The sequence below is a fragment of the Lycium barbarum genome, chromosome 3 (assembly GCF_019175385.1).
Source record: "Lycium barbarum isolate Lr01 chromosome 3, ASM1917538v2, whole genome shotgun sequence".
In the NCBI taxonomy this organism is placed as follows: domain Eukaryota; kingdom Viridiplantae; phylum Streptophyta; class Magnoliopsida; order Solanales; family Solanaceae; genus Lycium; species Lycium barbarum.
In genome coordinates, this window is record NC_083339.1 from 148,649,474 (window position 1) to 148,664,527 (window position 15,054).

At 35.8% G+C, this 15,054-nt stretch overlaps 1 protein-coding gene across 2 annotated transcripts; it reads right to left on the minus strand.

Annotated features, from left to right (window-relative positions):
• Positions 1-1,394: 1,394 nt before the first annotated feature.
• Positions 1,395-8,821, minus strand: LOC132633573 (vacuolar cation/proton exchanger 2-like). 2 transcript variants are annotated; one of them, XM_060350078.1, is made up of 13 exons: positions 8,355-8,821; positions 8,106-8,182; positions 7,701-7,992; positions 7,336-7,403; positions 7,218-7,246; positions 4,461-4,657; positions 4,159-4,371; positions 3,818-3,946; positions 3,148-3,264; positions 3,024-3,077; positions 2,671-2,787; positions 2,384-2,477; positions 1,395-1,888 (listed from the first exon to the last, which is right to left on the minus strand). In XM_060350078.1, the coding sequence occupies exons 3-13, from the start codon at positions 7,968-7,970 to the stop codon at positions 1,878-1,880; spliced, it is 1,299 nt and encodes a 432-aa protein (XP_060206061.1). In that variant the 5' UTR covers positions 7,971-7,992; positions 8,106-8,182; positions 8,355-8,821; the 3' UTR covers positions 1,395-1,877. The 2 variants fall into 2 exon arrangements, with proteins under 2 accessions (XP_060206061.1, XP_060206062.1); XM_060350079.1 differs by lacking the exon at positions 8,106-8,182 and having other exon boundaries at positions 8,355-8,820.
• Positions 8,822-15,054: the final 6,233 nt, after the last annotated feature.

Here is a 15,054-nt window from a genome sequence, read left to right on the forward strand (position 1 = left end):
TATAAAATGAAACAGATGGAATACTACCATTCACATTAATTTAAAACTTTCTTGGCTAATCGATGTTGCTAACGGAGCTCAATTGTTTAATTGCATCTCATCTACTGATTTAGACTTTTAATTAAATCTTGAAAACAAAATCCAATTTATTTCAAATGGGGGAGTCATTTTCACCCTTTGAGTAATCATAATCCATTACCGTGCACTGAGTGCGTACTATTTGCGCAAGATGGTGGAGGAACGAGGATCACAAATCACCAAATAATACTTCAAAGTCAACAATGATAATCATAAAAATAATCCCCTGCCTTTTGTCAAAAGGGTTATTATGGCTCATGAGTATACTGGGGGGAACACCTTCAGAAAGAAATAGCACACTAGGCAAACACTTTAACAAACATATATATCTCATACAGCACCACCCAAAAGTCACAAGCCCCCACCACGTCTTCTCACAGGATATCCTAAATAATTCCATTAACTTTTAGATAAATTTAAGTTATAAACACTGACAACATAATGAATTCTATGAAAATTTGGGTGAACAAATCAGATAAACTGGGGAGTAACATAGTTGGACCACCAAAATTGCGTGTTAGATGGTAAAAGTTATTTCACACGAAACAAAAGGTCTCACAGTTTATATTCTGAAAATAAGTGGGCTCTCTACGACGCGAATCCAAATTATTCAAACCAGTATGTTTTGAATGCCTGATGATAAAACAGAAGAATATATACAGTTGGTGTGTGAAGTATCGTCAGTCGCTTTCGCCACCCCAGTTATAATATTGGTGAGCCCAACCACCAAAGTTTACCAATTTGTACAGACCTCAAGACTAAAAATAAAGCCTAAAGAAGACTGTTCTATTTTCAAACCAAATGTTCCTTATCAGATATGCTACAACTTGACCAGTCAAAGGTCAGACCAGCTGCCTTTCCATCTATATTGTTCTACCAGAAATGCTGAATATTACTCTTATGACTTGTCCAATGAAAAAGCCCCTGCATCTTATACTATCCTGTACCACATTTTATTCATGCACTCACATATTAATTGCAGAACAGATCTCCTTTTCATTATGTTAAAGTGGTTTTTTTTCGTGTGTGTGAGTGTGTGGGGTTGGGGGGGGAGGGGGGGGGGGGCTGTACCACATTTTATTCATGCACTCACATATTAATTGCAGAACAGATCTCCTTTTCATTATGTTAAAGTGGCTTTTTTTCGTGTGAGTGTGTGGGGTTGGGGGGGGGGGGGGGGGAGTGTGTTTAAGGCTCTAGTAAAACATATTGGTGCACGTAGCATGTCGCATTCAATAGGTATGTAGTTACAGTATTGCACAATCATTTTCACTTTACTCCAATAAATCACAAGACAACTAATGAAGGCCACGGGATCATGACAAGCACCCTACGTGCAAGAGTGAAGTGCAATATATCTCCTTACAACTCATTGATGACATTTTTTTCCAAGGATTACAATGATTTCTTTTTTTACAACTGTTACATCTCCGAACTCTGACATTTGGAATGATTTGAAGAAAGAAAGAAAGAAAAGAATAAATATATTTGTTTTATACCTTCAACCCTTCTTCTATCTTTTTTCTCTCCAATTGGAAAACTAAACCCAGCTTTCTTGCATTGCTGGGAATAATGGAATTGTTGTCTGCTAGAGAAAAATGATACAACAATGGTAAACATTCAAGAAAGTCAATAGCCAACTACTTTGAACATTCTGTTGTAACAAGCAAGTCCCTTCATTCCTCCAACCCAATCATCATTTGGGTAGTGCAGCTGGCCAGACTCAATGCTATTCATTTCATTACCAGGAGTCGCGGATGACCTCATTCGGCTGAGCTATGGGTATAACCATGGGCTACTTAGTCTCCATCTACACCGAGTCCATTGCAACAAAGGTTAATTAACAATTTGGTGATCTTGGGATTTGGTTATATAAAGACAGTGGTCAAGACAAGCAGGATCATAACTCATTAAAGCCGCAACTCACCAATGTAAGAACAAGCATTTCGTATTTACAAGTCCCATTTAAAGCCTAATATGCAGCTAAAGAAAGAGGGAATGAGAAAAGGGAATCTAACATTTAAACAAAACTCATTTCAGGACTCATTAAGGGGTGACCAAACAATGTTGACCTTTGTAAAACTTTTTTTTCCTTTTTTATATATGAACATAATCTGTACAATGTTTAAGAATTAGAGGTAGTAGATAAAGCCAATGAGTTCTGCATAAAAAGTTATGATAAGATAGGCATGTGAAAGGAGAATCAGAGAAGTGCTCATCGGCGTATTAGAAAATTATAATGGAATTTCATGGACACTCAGACTTCAAATGGAACAAGGAAAAACGAACGAAATTAGGGACCTACCTTTGGATGGATCAACGTGTACAAAGAAACTTGCAGCAACAATCAGATAACATAGGATCAGCATCAACCCTTTAAAATAGTTTGATGTACCTTCCTGCATCGTGTAAAGCAATATCAGGAATTAGCCACAAGCCTTACGGCCCATGAATCAAGTTTACAAGGCATGATGAAGACATTTCTTTTCTTCGCTTCTTTTTTTTGTTTGGGGTGGCTGGGGGGAAGAGAGAGAGAGAGGGGGGGGGGGGGGGTGAGGGTTGTTAAAGAAAGAACTATGTAGGAGTCCAAACCTGCAGCATGAATGCCACGACTAGCACTGTGATGAAGAGGGTAGCAGTCTCAAATAACTGGAAATTCAAGTCCATGGGCTTTCCCATAAACCAACCAACGACAACACAAAATGGTATCTGCATTTTCAACAGCACGAGATATAAAATTACCAACTAAATGCACAAGCTCTACTATCTATCTCGAGTAAATATAACCTGACTGCCACAAAATTTACAGTGACAGAGAAAAATTATGGTGCTCCCAGGAGGATAATCAGGAAAATCCATGTAAGGATTTATAAATATTTTTTAAGAAAATTATCCAATAATTTAAAAAGCTATCTCAGATTGTTAGAATGCATTAAATGTCTTACCACAAACATTGATATCTGAGTAGAGGACCCAATTGCAACTCCAAGTGTGATGTCCTGCCAATGAGGATACATTAGTAACTGTTGTGGAGCAAAAGAGAGTTTACTTAGTTTTACAAGAACTCACAAGCTTATCTTTCATGGCAAACATGATTGCACTGGCGTGCTCTGCTGCATTTCCTACGATTGGAAGCAAGATGACACTAATAAAGGACATCGGCATGCTCAACGAGTCAGATGCACCCTGAAAGGATATTAGAGACATGGATAAATTACCATGAAGAAACAAAAATTTGTCACTAAAGGATTCAAAGCTAATATTCAGTCCTTTTGGATTATGCACGTAACTCAACTTTATTACCCCCTTATGGATCTGTGCAACATAAATTGATTCTTTGATCTAATTTTCTAAAGACAAATCAATCATTTTTTTCAATTTCACTTTTACAGACCCTCGGGATGAAGGACATACAATTCGAATCCCTAACTTCCATTCACGACTCCCATGTCTAATCAGTAGCCAACCTTTTTGTAGTGTGGGCTTTCCAGTGGAACCAAAAGGCATCATGACGATTGGACAAGGAAAATTAAGGCAGTCGACATCTGGAGGTCTACTGCACGAGGTTGTCTGTTATCATGCAATTTTTTCTCTGATAACATTGAAAGGGTTTCATGATAAAACATCTAAAGTTAACTAGGAGGTAGATATACCTTTGTAAAACTGGTACGTAAAAACAGCTTACCTTCAAATAAAGAAAAGGAAAAAGAAAGGAAAAGCACAAAGGCAAATAGATCACCTCGATGGCATCTACTAGATATCCAGACAGCACTGATATCCATATTGTCAAAACAGCAAGCCACGCAATAGCTTCCCACTGGGTTATCTCAGGCGCCTCTTCTTCAAGATCTTCTAAATTATTTTCTTCCTGTTTACAAATCAGAGAAATTATTAGATCTTCCAAATCATTTACCGCAACATAAAACAACGATCACAGATTTTGGTATAAGTTCATCTCAAGAACTATTTAAAATATATGCACTCTTCAGTCTTCATATCAGGCATTTGATTACTCCAAAGAAAAACATAATGTAATGAAATAGCAGCAGGGAACCTAAGGGCTAAAATTAGATCATCTACCTCGCTCACAGAGCTATACAGATCTGGTTGACTCTTGAGCTGAAAGAATAGGTAGCTTGCATATGCTATAAGCATTATGCAGCTGCTAAATCTTGAAAGAGCCAACTCTGACTTTCCAAAATGCAATTCCGTGTGGGTGAAATGAAGTACAGCTGGAAATAACAAGCCCATGACTGCCATCAACAACAACCCTGAGTTCACAATGGCAGTCGCCTGAAACATTTAAAATTTAATGACCGTTTACACAAAAAAGCAGAGAGGCACCTAATTACTATATAATGGTAAGAGATCACCCTGATCACCTTATTGAACACCTGAACCTTCTGGTGATGAATAATCCCACCACTGAAGAAGGCACAGCCAAGCACCAAGAGCATATTCGATAAAATGGAACCCAGCAAGGATTGTTTAACAACCCGCATCATTCCGTTGTTCAATGCATATAGTGAGATTATCATTTCAGTTGCATTTCCAAACGTAGCATTCAGAAGGCCCCCAACTACAAATCAGCAAAAAAAATAGTGTGCAGATAAGAACGGGAAATAGGTGGTGGGAGGATCCGAGCTCCCACAGAATAGACACAGCACACATGTAACTGACTCGTGTCAACAAATATACATGTACAATATCAAAACAACATGATGCACAATTCCAGCAAAGGTTAATGAGACGAACTTCAAGGACCGCAAAGCATAAAAACCATTTTAAAAGATGCAAGAAACTTACTGACCAATCCAACTGGCATCAGTAACCAAATCAGTAACATATGAGCAATTATTCAGAAGCTTGCTAAGAATTTCAAAGGAACAGACAAAAAGACATAAATACTTCAGCCAGTCTGGATACAGAATAAAATAGCTTGTGTATACTGACTCTGAAAGGTGTATGAGAAACCAATCACAATTATACAGCGGTGTAGCAGGATTTCTCACAAGCCTGCTCAAACGAAAGAAAAGACGCAAAGCCCAAAGAATGTGGTGAACATGTAGCAGCAGTTTTTTCAAAAGCATTTCGGCTCTTACCAGCAAAAAAGATTAGGTTGCCACTTCTTTTAACTTTTATAGGTGTGAAATGTTCAGGTTCACCTTGTACCCCACTTCTATCAAGAGACAATAAATACAGCTGAGGTGTGGCGACAATCTTATATTTAATTGTAATTGCAGCGTTCTATGTGGGCAGATGTGGAATAATTAAGAAACTTAATACTAATGAAGTTCGGCATCAATAAGGATAAAAGGCCAACAAAAGGAAATTTTGCTTTTTACAAGAACGATAATCTAGATGGTGGAAATAATGGTCCAGGTATTTGCCTACTCTAGAGGTTGAAAGCCTACTTTTCTACTCAATATCTGACTTGAAAGACCCTCATACATCTTCCATGAACCTAACTCTGACCAGAACAGATTATGACACGGTTAATTTGTAAGAACAAGGAATTTTCATACCAGAAAGAGAAGAGAAGGACGATGTTCGACAAACTAGGCATCTAACACCAATATAGACAGACCCACAAGAAGAAAAAGTAGTAAGTGATCCACAACAGGTCACTGAAACTTGTTACCTTATTCGAAAAAAGAACAGGTCACTAAAACTAGCGTTTAAGTTAAACCCAGTTGGTCAAAATTTGAGGACTACGATGTTTTCTATCGAAACCTTTGGCAGTAGTTCATTGAAATCCGTTTGACTTTAGGCTAGGCATCTAAAATTTCATAATGCATTTCCCCTCTGCTCCTCTCCACTGACCAACTCAACAGATATATCAGGAAAAGCATTTATACAGCATATTCTCTCTGATTGCTGAATAGTGGAATAAATTCCCAGCTTTATGAAACTGAGGAGCCAGCTTTAAATTCCTTCCGTGTTCTTGAAACTGAAGCACTATTCTAGTTCAGATATCTCCTCTCTTTTCTCTTATCCTCCACCATAGCTCGTTGAACAAAATCACCAAATGAAAGCATAAATCAGAACTTCCACTAAATGATGCTGCAGCAAATTATCTCCACTTTAGATGTGTTGTGTTCAACATATTGCATTCATGTATATGCCTTTTTCAGTTCGGAGTCAAATGGAACTGCTGCTCACTTAGTGACACTACTAAATACACCTTATACACCATATTTTTGCCACTTATGGTGGTCTAGGACCAATATCCATTCAGCTGGGGAGGGGAGGAGGAGAGAACCCAGAAACATCTTCCCCCAACTTAACTCACAGAATCCCATTCCGAGATAAGAAAAACATGATATTTCCCTTCACATTCTTACGGAATCTTCAGTACATCATCCTGTCTTTCTTTTTTTATTTTCTTTTAATGATAAAGCGAGTACAGCATTCTGTCATATGGTCCAAATGCCTTGCGAGCTACCAAACTATTGATTTACGTAATTGGAAATAACCAATTAATTTACGATGAAACCTAGGAATCGGTCACTGATTCAATTTGAGGACCTCCGCAGCATAAACAGGCTTTCGAGAAGAAGTAGAGGGCTACCAAGTGATTGACCCCGGAAGTGAAGAATGATGGCTTGATCGAACTACTTTAGGATTGACATATAGTTGATTGATCCACAAACTTTACCTGGTCGAAAAACAATTTATATGCATAAATGTGTAACTCCAATTACAGGCTATCCTATTTTCATGTTGTGTTTTACCTCTGCAGTTTTGCCATTTAATTGATAACAGCAGGTTAAGGTGTCCTGGCCTATTGCTTTTAGCTCAAGAGGTAATGTAGAATTTCTCAAGCAATTTTTTGCTTTATTATTTTTTTGCCATCTTTACATCTTTGACTTAATCCAGGATATCAAGTGGCCTGAATATCTTAGCTTAAAGTTTAATTTCAGATTCTTTAAGTGAGTTTGGTGACTGCATATCCTTTTAACGTAAACACAGATAACGGCAAGCATTTGGAGAAGCTCAACATAATTCGCCAGACTAGATCATTGAATAGGGGCATGCTTGAAGCTTTTTGAATTAGAAAGGGCATGCTTAAAACCTGTGTTCCTAAAGAAAAGACAGAAATGGAGGACCAAATGAAACAATAAACAAAAAGGGAGTACCTGTTGGCCCGGTATAGAACGCGAGCTGCCTGTAACAAAAGGATTAAGAAGATCAATAAGCGCGCAAAGAGAATAGCAGCAGAAGGGAACTAAACTAACTTGGAGAGCGAAAGCTTACTCAGTCGCATAGCCCAAGCGCTCAGCTAAAGGTGTAATACCCAGTAAACTGAAGAAAAAGACCCAAGCCTGAAACATCAAATTGTGCACAAAACACAGAGATTAGCATAATTGAAATGAAAAACACCATGGTCTATATTCAGCATCTTTGTAACAACTATTCCCTCCATTTCAATTTGTTTGTCTTAAGTTCCTTTTTAGTCTGTTTAAAAAAGAACGTCACTTTCTATATTTAATGTCAGACCACAAGATTCACAAGTCTTCTTTATTTTCTTAAACTCTGTACCGAGTCAAACTAAGACAAACAAATTGAAACGGGTAGTATCAAAAAGGAGCATACGGAGAGAACTTAAAAATAATCATTACATGTTTTCCTGTAACATAGTGTAGCAATATGGCCAGGGGGCCAAAAGGAAGTAATACATTGATCTTTGCTTTGATAATAACAATGTATATACTCCTTAGAAGGCTGATCTGATACATCTTTCTTAAGACCCTAGTTGAGCAATAACTTCTCGGTGATGCAATATGAGGTGCCTCAAAATGCAGACTATCTATTTTGTTTGTTGCCTGAGATGAGCTAAACGGAATCTCCTCGTCGAATTCAAGCTCTAACTTCTCCCCAATAGATCCCATTTTCAGTTCACCTTACAATATCCTGAAAACATTAAATAAAAAAACACTGAACAATTGACTAAAAAATGGTAACAAAACTTGGGTACATAGATAAATCCATACTTATTGAAGTTGTGATTCTGAATCAAATAGTACCTTAGATGCTCAAACACAAATATACTTGGTCAGTACACTAAAAGAGACCAATTCAGCAACTAGTCAAAGTGGGTCAACTACGAGAAGAAAATTAGTCAGAAGAGTATGCAAAAAAAAAAAAAAAAAAACTTTGAAGTTGATTCTAAGAGAAGGACCAGATCAAGATTTGCCACAAAAAAAGTTAAACAGAAAAAACAAACACAACCAGACACAACTCATAAAAGAACAGCATAAAGATTGAACCTTTACCAGATAAAAATCAACAAGTCGGCTAATGGAATCTTCCTCTTAACTGATTTCCACTTTTGTTAAGCAAAATTAGTACCATCCGAATTGCTTATCCTACAAATATAGTAGCAAGAAGTTAAAATAGTGTATATTTCTGTGTGTCTGTATAACATATAGAAAAAAGGGTCCTTGAATTTAGGCTTATTTTGCTTTATTCTTGCTCTGAGATAGGTGTTGGAGAATGGAGCCGGCAATGGATGAAAATATGACATAGAGAAAGAAAGAAGGAAGGTTCCTGGAAAGAGAGCTTAATGTGCTGATTTACTATTTTTGTTTTTTTTTTTTGGAATAAACAAAGTCGACGAATTGATTAATTTTCAAGTAAACAACAAATCAAGAGTTGATTGAAGAAAGAGATGGTAGTGCAAATGCAAAATAGGGGGATATTTGGAGTATTTTTAAATTTTGAGGGAAATATAGTGGAAAAGGAGGGGGGTTAATGCAAAGTGACTAGGTGTCCCACTGACAACAATTATTAAAATGATATTTTAAGTTGTCTTCACAAAACATTGCATGTTGTGGTTAGCCAACGACGGTGATTACATCTTTTCTGGTTCTCCCACCACACACGCACAACTAGCCCTTATCTTCTTCTTTTTTATGAATAATACAATGTATAGAAAACAATATATTTGCACTTCTTATATTTTCCTACTCTGATTCACATTTTCGTAGGGAAATATTTTTACTAAAGATAAAATAAGAACGATTTTGCTTCATATCTAAGGAAATTTTGGTAAGTTGAAGAAGCAATGTCACTTTATCATTCTCAAATTTGCTATAGTGACGAAAGTTGAACTTGGTGACTTTTGTCCAAACAATATGTCTGTGTTAGGAAATTTACTGAAGTGAATTTCAAAATAATGAATATGTATTAAACTTAAAACGTTATTAGCACTTGAAGGTGTCATTCCAAAATTCAGGATTCCATCTCTAATTGGCTACAATATTTTTGTTATTCGAAAGACAAAATAAAAAATGAAAATTGTCATGTATTTTCAGTCTAGTAAGAGATAAAACACCCCATTATTACTTAAATGGGAAAGCAAGAGAAGAAGACCTGCTGGAAACTCTCGCCTTGATCGGCAACATTCTGAAAACGCAGTCATGAAGGGACATCACGACTATTTATTCTTTATCATCTTTTTGAAAAATCTATATGTTGAAATTTGCTGATAATATTCTGTTTTATCCCTTTTTTAAGGGGGAAATTAAACCCGTCAACCGTTTCGGGTTAACCGGTTCAAATCAGTAACTGGACCGGTAAAACCAGAACCAATTAACCGTTTATTATATACAGGCCCGATTTCACTTTTTTTTGGAACCGAAACCGATTAAACCGGTAAAATCCGAACCGGACCGGTTAAACAGATAAAATCGGTGGAATTAAAAAAAATAGAGCCGTTGGGCTGCTCTGTTGGACCATTGGCCAACGGTCCATTTGCAAAAATGGTCGTTGTCAAACGGTCCCAAACCCATATTTTGGCCCCCCCAACCCCCAAACTTTTTTTTAACACTTTAATCCATCCCCCACCCCTATATAAACCTCTCTCCATTTTCATTTTAATCCACACCAATTCACTCTTCTCTTTCTCTCAATCTCTCAAGTCTCAATTATAGTTACTTTGCAACAATTAGCCACTTTAAATTTATCTCAATTAAATATTATAAAGTCTTATTATAATTTCAATTATTAATTCTGCAATTATAATATTGTTGGTGGAGTTGGTGATTTTGCAACAATCCGAAGTAGCTTTGGTAGATTTGCAATTCTAGCCGCCTTCACTTTGTTGGAAATTAATCCGGCAATTTGGTATCTTCGTTCCAACTCTATCTTTATTTTTCGCAATTTAATTTATGCAATTTAATTTGTTGTAATTTATTTTCTTATGATTTATTTGAGTGTGATTTAAATTAATTCTATTTAATAATGGCGAAGAGATTTAGACGTGGTGCCGGTAGTAGTGGTATTGTTAGGGGTGGGTTTAATGAGGAAACATTTATGGAAGAAACACCTAATTTAGGTATTGATGTATGTGGAAATAATCCACTTTTAGGTCATGAGGCAATGCAACAACGTTATACCGACACTTTTAATGAAATTGATGATGATGATGAAACACAAGCCCCCGAAAATCCAATAGGAGATACAGGTCTTGCATAATCACATACACAAGATAAATCGCCTAGAACTCGTAAGCCAACCGCTAAAATTTGGAATTATATGACTAAGGATAAGGAAAGTCAAACAGTTAAATGTAACGTATGTAAACAAGTATTTGCTTTTAGGCAAAGAACTAGTAAGGATGGTGGAACGGGTACACTAAATAGTCATACGAGAAAGAAACATATGGATGTTTGGGGAGAGCAAACGGGTTCAAATGTGGGGGGTATTCAAATGACGATAGACCCACGAACCGGTAAAAATTTTAAGTATGACAAGAAAAAAAAGCGTGTAGAAATAGCTAAAATGATAGCTTATGATTGTTTACCATTTTCCTTTCCTTCGGGTTTGGGGTTTGTTATTTACATTCAACGTTGTTATAATCCGTTATTTGAGGGTATTCCTAGAAGTACTTGTAGAGCGGATGTTATAAATTTGTATAAAAAATATAGAATTTATTTTCGCCATGTATTTAATTCTTTAAATTGTAATGCTTCTCTTACCGCTGATTTAGGTCTTAGTCTTAACAAGTTAGATTTTTTTGCTATTACATGTCATTGGGTTGATGATAATTGGGTTATGCAAAAAAGAATTATAGCTTTTTTATATGATGAAGGGAAAGGTCTTCACGATGAAAAAATTTTAGCGGATTCAATGTCTACTATTATGAGATTTTTTAACATTTATAGAAAAACACTTTGTATTGTTTTAGATAATGCTTCTAATAATACAAAGGCGATTGGTCTTTTAAAAAGAGAATTAAACCCTCCTCTAAAAAATATTTTTCATGTGAGATGTAGTTGTCACATTTTAAACTTAATTGTTAAGGATGGTCTTGTGTGTTTTGACGATTCTATTCAAAAAGTTAGAGAGGCGGTTGCGTTTCTTTTTGTAATGCTAATAGGGGAAGACTTAGAGATTTTAAAAATTGTTGTGTGGAAAATAACCTTAGACCTAAAAAAATTCAAGTAGAAATTGAGACTAGGTGGGAACTACACTTACATTATGCTACAACAAGCATATGAGTATAGGATTCCCATACAACAAGTTCACAACAAATATAATATTAATACTGATTGTTATACCCCGCGTTTTAAGAGTATGATCGCGACACGTGCTTCCTCAAAATTGACAATCATGTTGTCTCTACATAATTCAAACTCACGTTGATGGTATTATATTTCGTATTTTTGCACGTCGGATTAGTCGTAAACGGAGGTGGGGCCCACACATCGAGATTTTTAGGAACACGTGAAAAGTTATATTAAGCACACATGTGAAGTTGAACACAACTCAAGAAGGACCCTTGAGCCGAATCAAAGTGGAAGTCCTCCAAACGACTATTTTTAAGAAAACGTTTTCGGGTGACCTGACTTCGAGAGGCAAAAACGGTATTATAAGTTTGGAATTTGAAAAAATACCAAGAAATAGAAGTTATAGATAAGTGAATTAGCTTTCCCACCATAGGTCGTGGGTTCCCAAGTGACGTCGGTACAAGGAGATATGTACGTTTTAAGGTCGAAAGGTCAGTGGGCTAGGCCCAACTCGGGCCCAACCGGGTTAGGCCCATGACCCACGTTATATAAGTGATATTTTAGGCCTTCCCTTCTCATTTTAAGATCTGGAACAACCAGAAAATTCTGGAGAGAGATAGAGAAAAAGCCTTGGAGAAGAAAAACCAATTTTGACCAAAATTCGAGCCCCGAATCCCGAAGCCCATGAAGGGAAAAGTGTTGTACGCTGCGTTGTCTTCAATTTGAGCTAAAAATCAACCAAGGAGGAGGATGATAACGTGGTGGCTGAATGATTAAGGTATGGATAAGGTTCTTTTTCATTGCTAATAAGTTTATTTAAAGTTTTAACGGATTAGAACGGGGAAAATAGCGATATAAATTCGTCCGTTGGCATTGTGAATTATGGGATGAAATTTGAAGAGAATTTTGGATGAAAATAAATGTAGTTAACTTGTAGAATGTGGAGGATGTTGTTATTGATGTTGTTCATATGAATTCCGACTCCTTTACGGAAATAAAATTATTATATAAGTATAACGCAAATTTTTGGTGGGTTGAGAAATCTAGAAAACAGTGTGCGGGCTATTTTATGGCATACGTTGGTGTTGGAAATGGTATTAATACTATTGATATTATTGTTGTTGTTGATTGGTTGCTGAATTGTAATTTTGGGCTAGGCATATAAACGGGGGAGATGCTGCCGAAATTTCGGCAGATCATAAGTGAATTTATTTGAAAGACTAAGACAAGTGTGTGTGGAAATGAATCTAATGATTGTGTCGATCTTCTTGAATGTACACTAACAAGTTGGATGAATAAGCGTAGCTAGTAAGGCGCGGCACAGGTATGTTAAAGCTCGTCCCTTTTCTTTCAAAGGCATGATCCTTAGGTTGTAATTTCATAAATATTTCCATGTTTTCCTTATTTTCAAAAGTTAGAAGCTTGTGATTCTATGGCATGATTTCCTTTCTAATAACCCGTAAGCGTTTTCCAAAATGTCTTTACTTTCCTAAAACAAAGGCTCATGACTTTGTAAACTTTTATGGTTACAACGATGAATATGCTTTTGTAATGATAACGATGATGTCAAAAAGAGAATATGTCTAGGATGGTTATGACAAGAATGGTTTCATGTCTAAAAGTCTTAAGTTAAGGAGCCAATACGAATATAAGAACAAAGAGCTAGTCTTGATTTTAATTCTATTCCTTATTATGACTCTATTTTCTAAAGACTCCAAAGGGTATAAATTGATGTTTTATGAGGCTTATGACCTTACTCTACGTGTTCTCTTGACGCTATTCTTCATTGATAGTCTCGCCTTATAATACTAGTCCCTTCAAGGCGAGACATGATGATCCTGATTATTCCATAATGTAATCGGAGGTTACCGACCTTACGTCACTCCGATAATTATATGACTTTCTTTGGGTTCTCCTGCGTGCTGCTATATGATATATGTATACGTATATGTATATTGGGAAAGAGGGGAGAAAGGGTCAGAGCGCTATAGACGCTGATATATGTATATGTATACGTATATGGGGAAGATGGGAAAAAGGGCAGAGCGTTATATACGCGTAGCCACCTGATCAGTTGGTATGATATGATATCGTTGTTATACCCCGTTTTAACCGGGTTAATGTAGGGTACAACATATTGGTGATTCCTATTTTTGTTTATTTTAAGGAGTCTCCACCTAATTAATTTAACGGTGAATTAGGACACCTAAATGTTAACTAAGGTAAAGTTAAAACTAAACCTCTGTTAATAGTCTGCTTAACCAATGTGATTCTAGGTAAGAACTCTATATTATCCTAAAGGGAAGGGGTTAGGCATCCTTTAGAATCCGCTAACTACGGTTATCCAACCAAACTTAGGTTAATTACTTGAGAGTAAATATAATGCTTAAATTTTAAAATGGTTCACAAATGTTGCTAAAAGTTTAAAAGGAAAATAATATTAGTGAAAATAAGATTTACAGAAAATATAATATAAAAGAAAACTTAAAATGCCATTTTTTACAATGGGACTTATAAATGTCGCTAACACTTTAAATGAAAGTAATGATAATGTCATTTGAAATAATACTTGTAGAAAATATGATGTATTGCATAAAAGAAGAATTTAAAAGCTATTTGAAATAAAATTTGGACATGCTAAAGCCTTGAATGAAAATGTAATAATATTTTTGAAAATAAGACTTACAAAAACATAACGACTCGCCTACAACCTTTTAGCAAAATGTGAACTTTAGACAAAATTTTATATTATATCAATATGGTGATGTAAAAATACATAAACTTATTTTTCTTTAAAATGTGACGGATAGGGTCCGAGTTTTCTTTCTTTTATATCAATTATACTTGGCTAAAGAAGTGTATTATTGAATAAACTTTGAAAAATTGTTCATAGAACGTATTTGAACTTATATTTGCATGTTAGTGACGTTTTGGAATTTCTGGGATAGTGAGCATAAAACATGATTCTTTTAACTCAATAATATGTAGTCATGCTATTTTGAAAATCAATTATTCTATTAAAATAAATACTATAAATAATTTCAACATAAAAAGGGAATGAAACTTATGAAACTAATGTTACCCTTTTTTATTAACTACCCATCATATTAAAACTAAATCACTAATTCATTAGTATTCTTCTAAACTAAGAAAACAAAAACAAACAAAGAGTTAGTTGCATAATACAAATTAAATGCACACAAAAATAAATAAATAAATAGAGGAGTAGATAATTTAAATGGGCTCAGCCCATTTTGGATCTGCTACGATCTATTTGCTGCTGTTGCTATTGGGCTTAGCCCAGAAATTCCTTTTATTTGCTGTGGATGGGTCGACACGGGAGAGAGATTGCGTTGGGCTTTTGGCCCCAACACCAAGTGCGGAGAAGGACGAGTCTCTCGGACTCGTATATGATGGTCATGCATAAAATGAAAGGAAAAGGGATCAGTATACGATCAATGAA

Coding starts and splice junctions, on each gene's coding strand:
- LOC132633573 (XM_060350078.1), bottom strand. CDS start 7,970: ATGGGATCTATTGGGGAGAAGTTAGAGCTTGAATTCGACGAGGAGATT. Junction 4,658..7,217: donor GTTCTATACCGGGCCAACAG/GTACTCCCTTTT, acceptor GCTGATTTGTAG/TTGGGGGCCTTCTGAATGCT. Junction 2,788..3,023: donor CTCAGATATCAATGTTTGTG/GTAAGACATTTA, acceptor TTGAAAATGCAG/ATACCATTTTGTGTTGTCGT.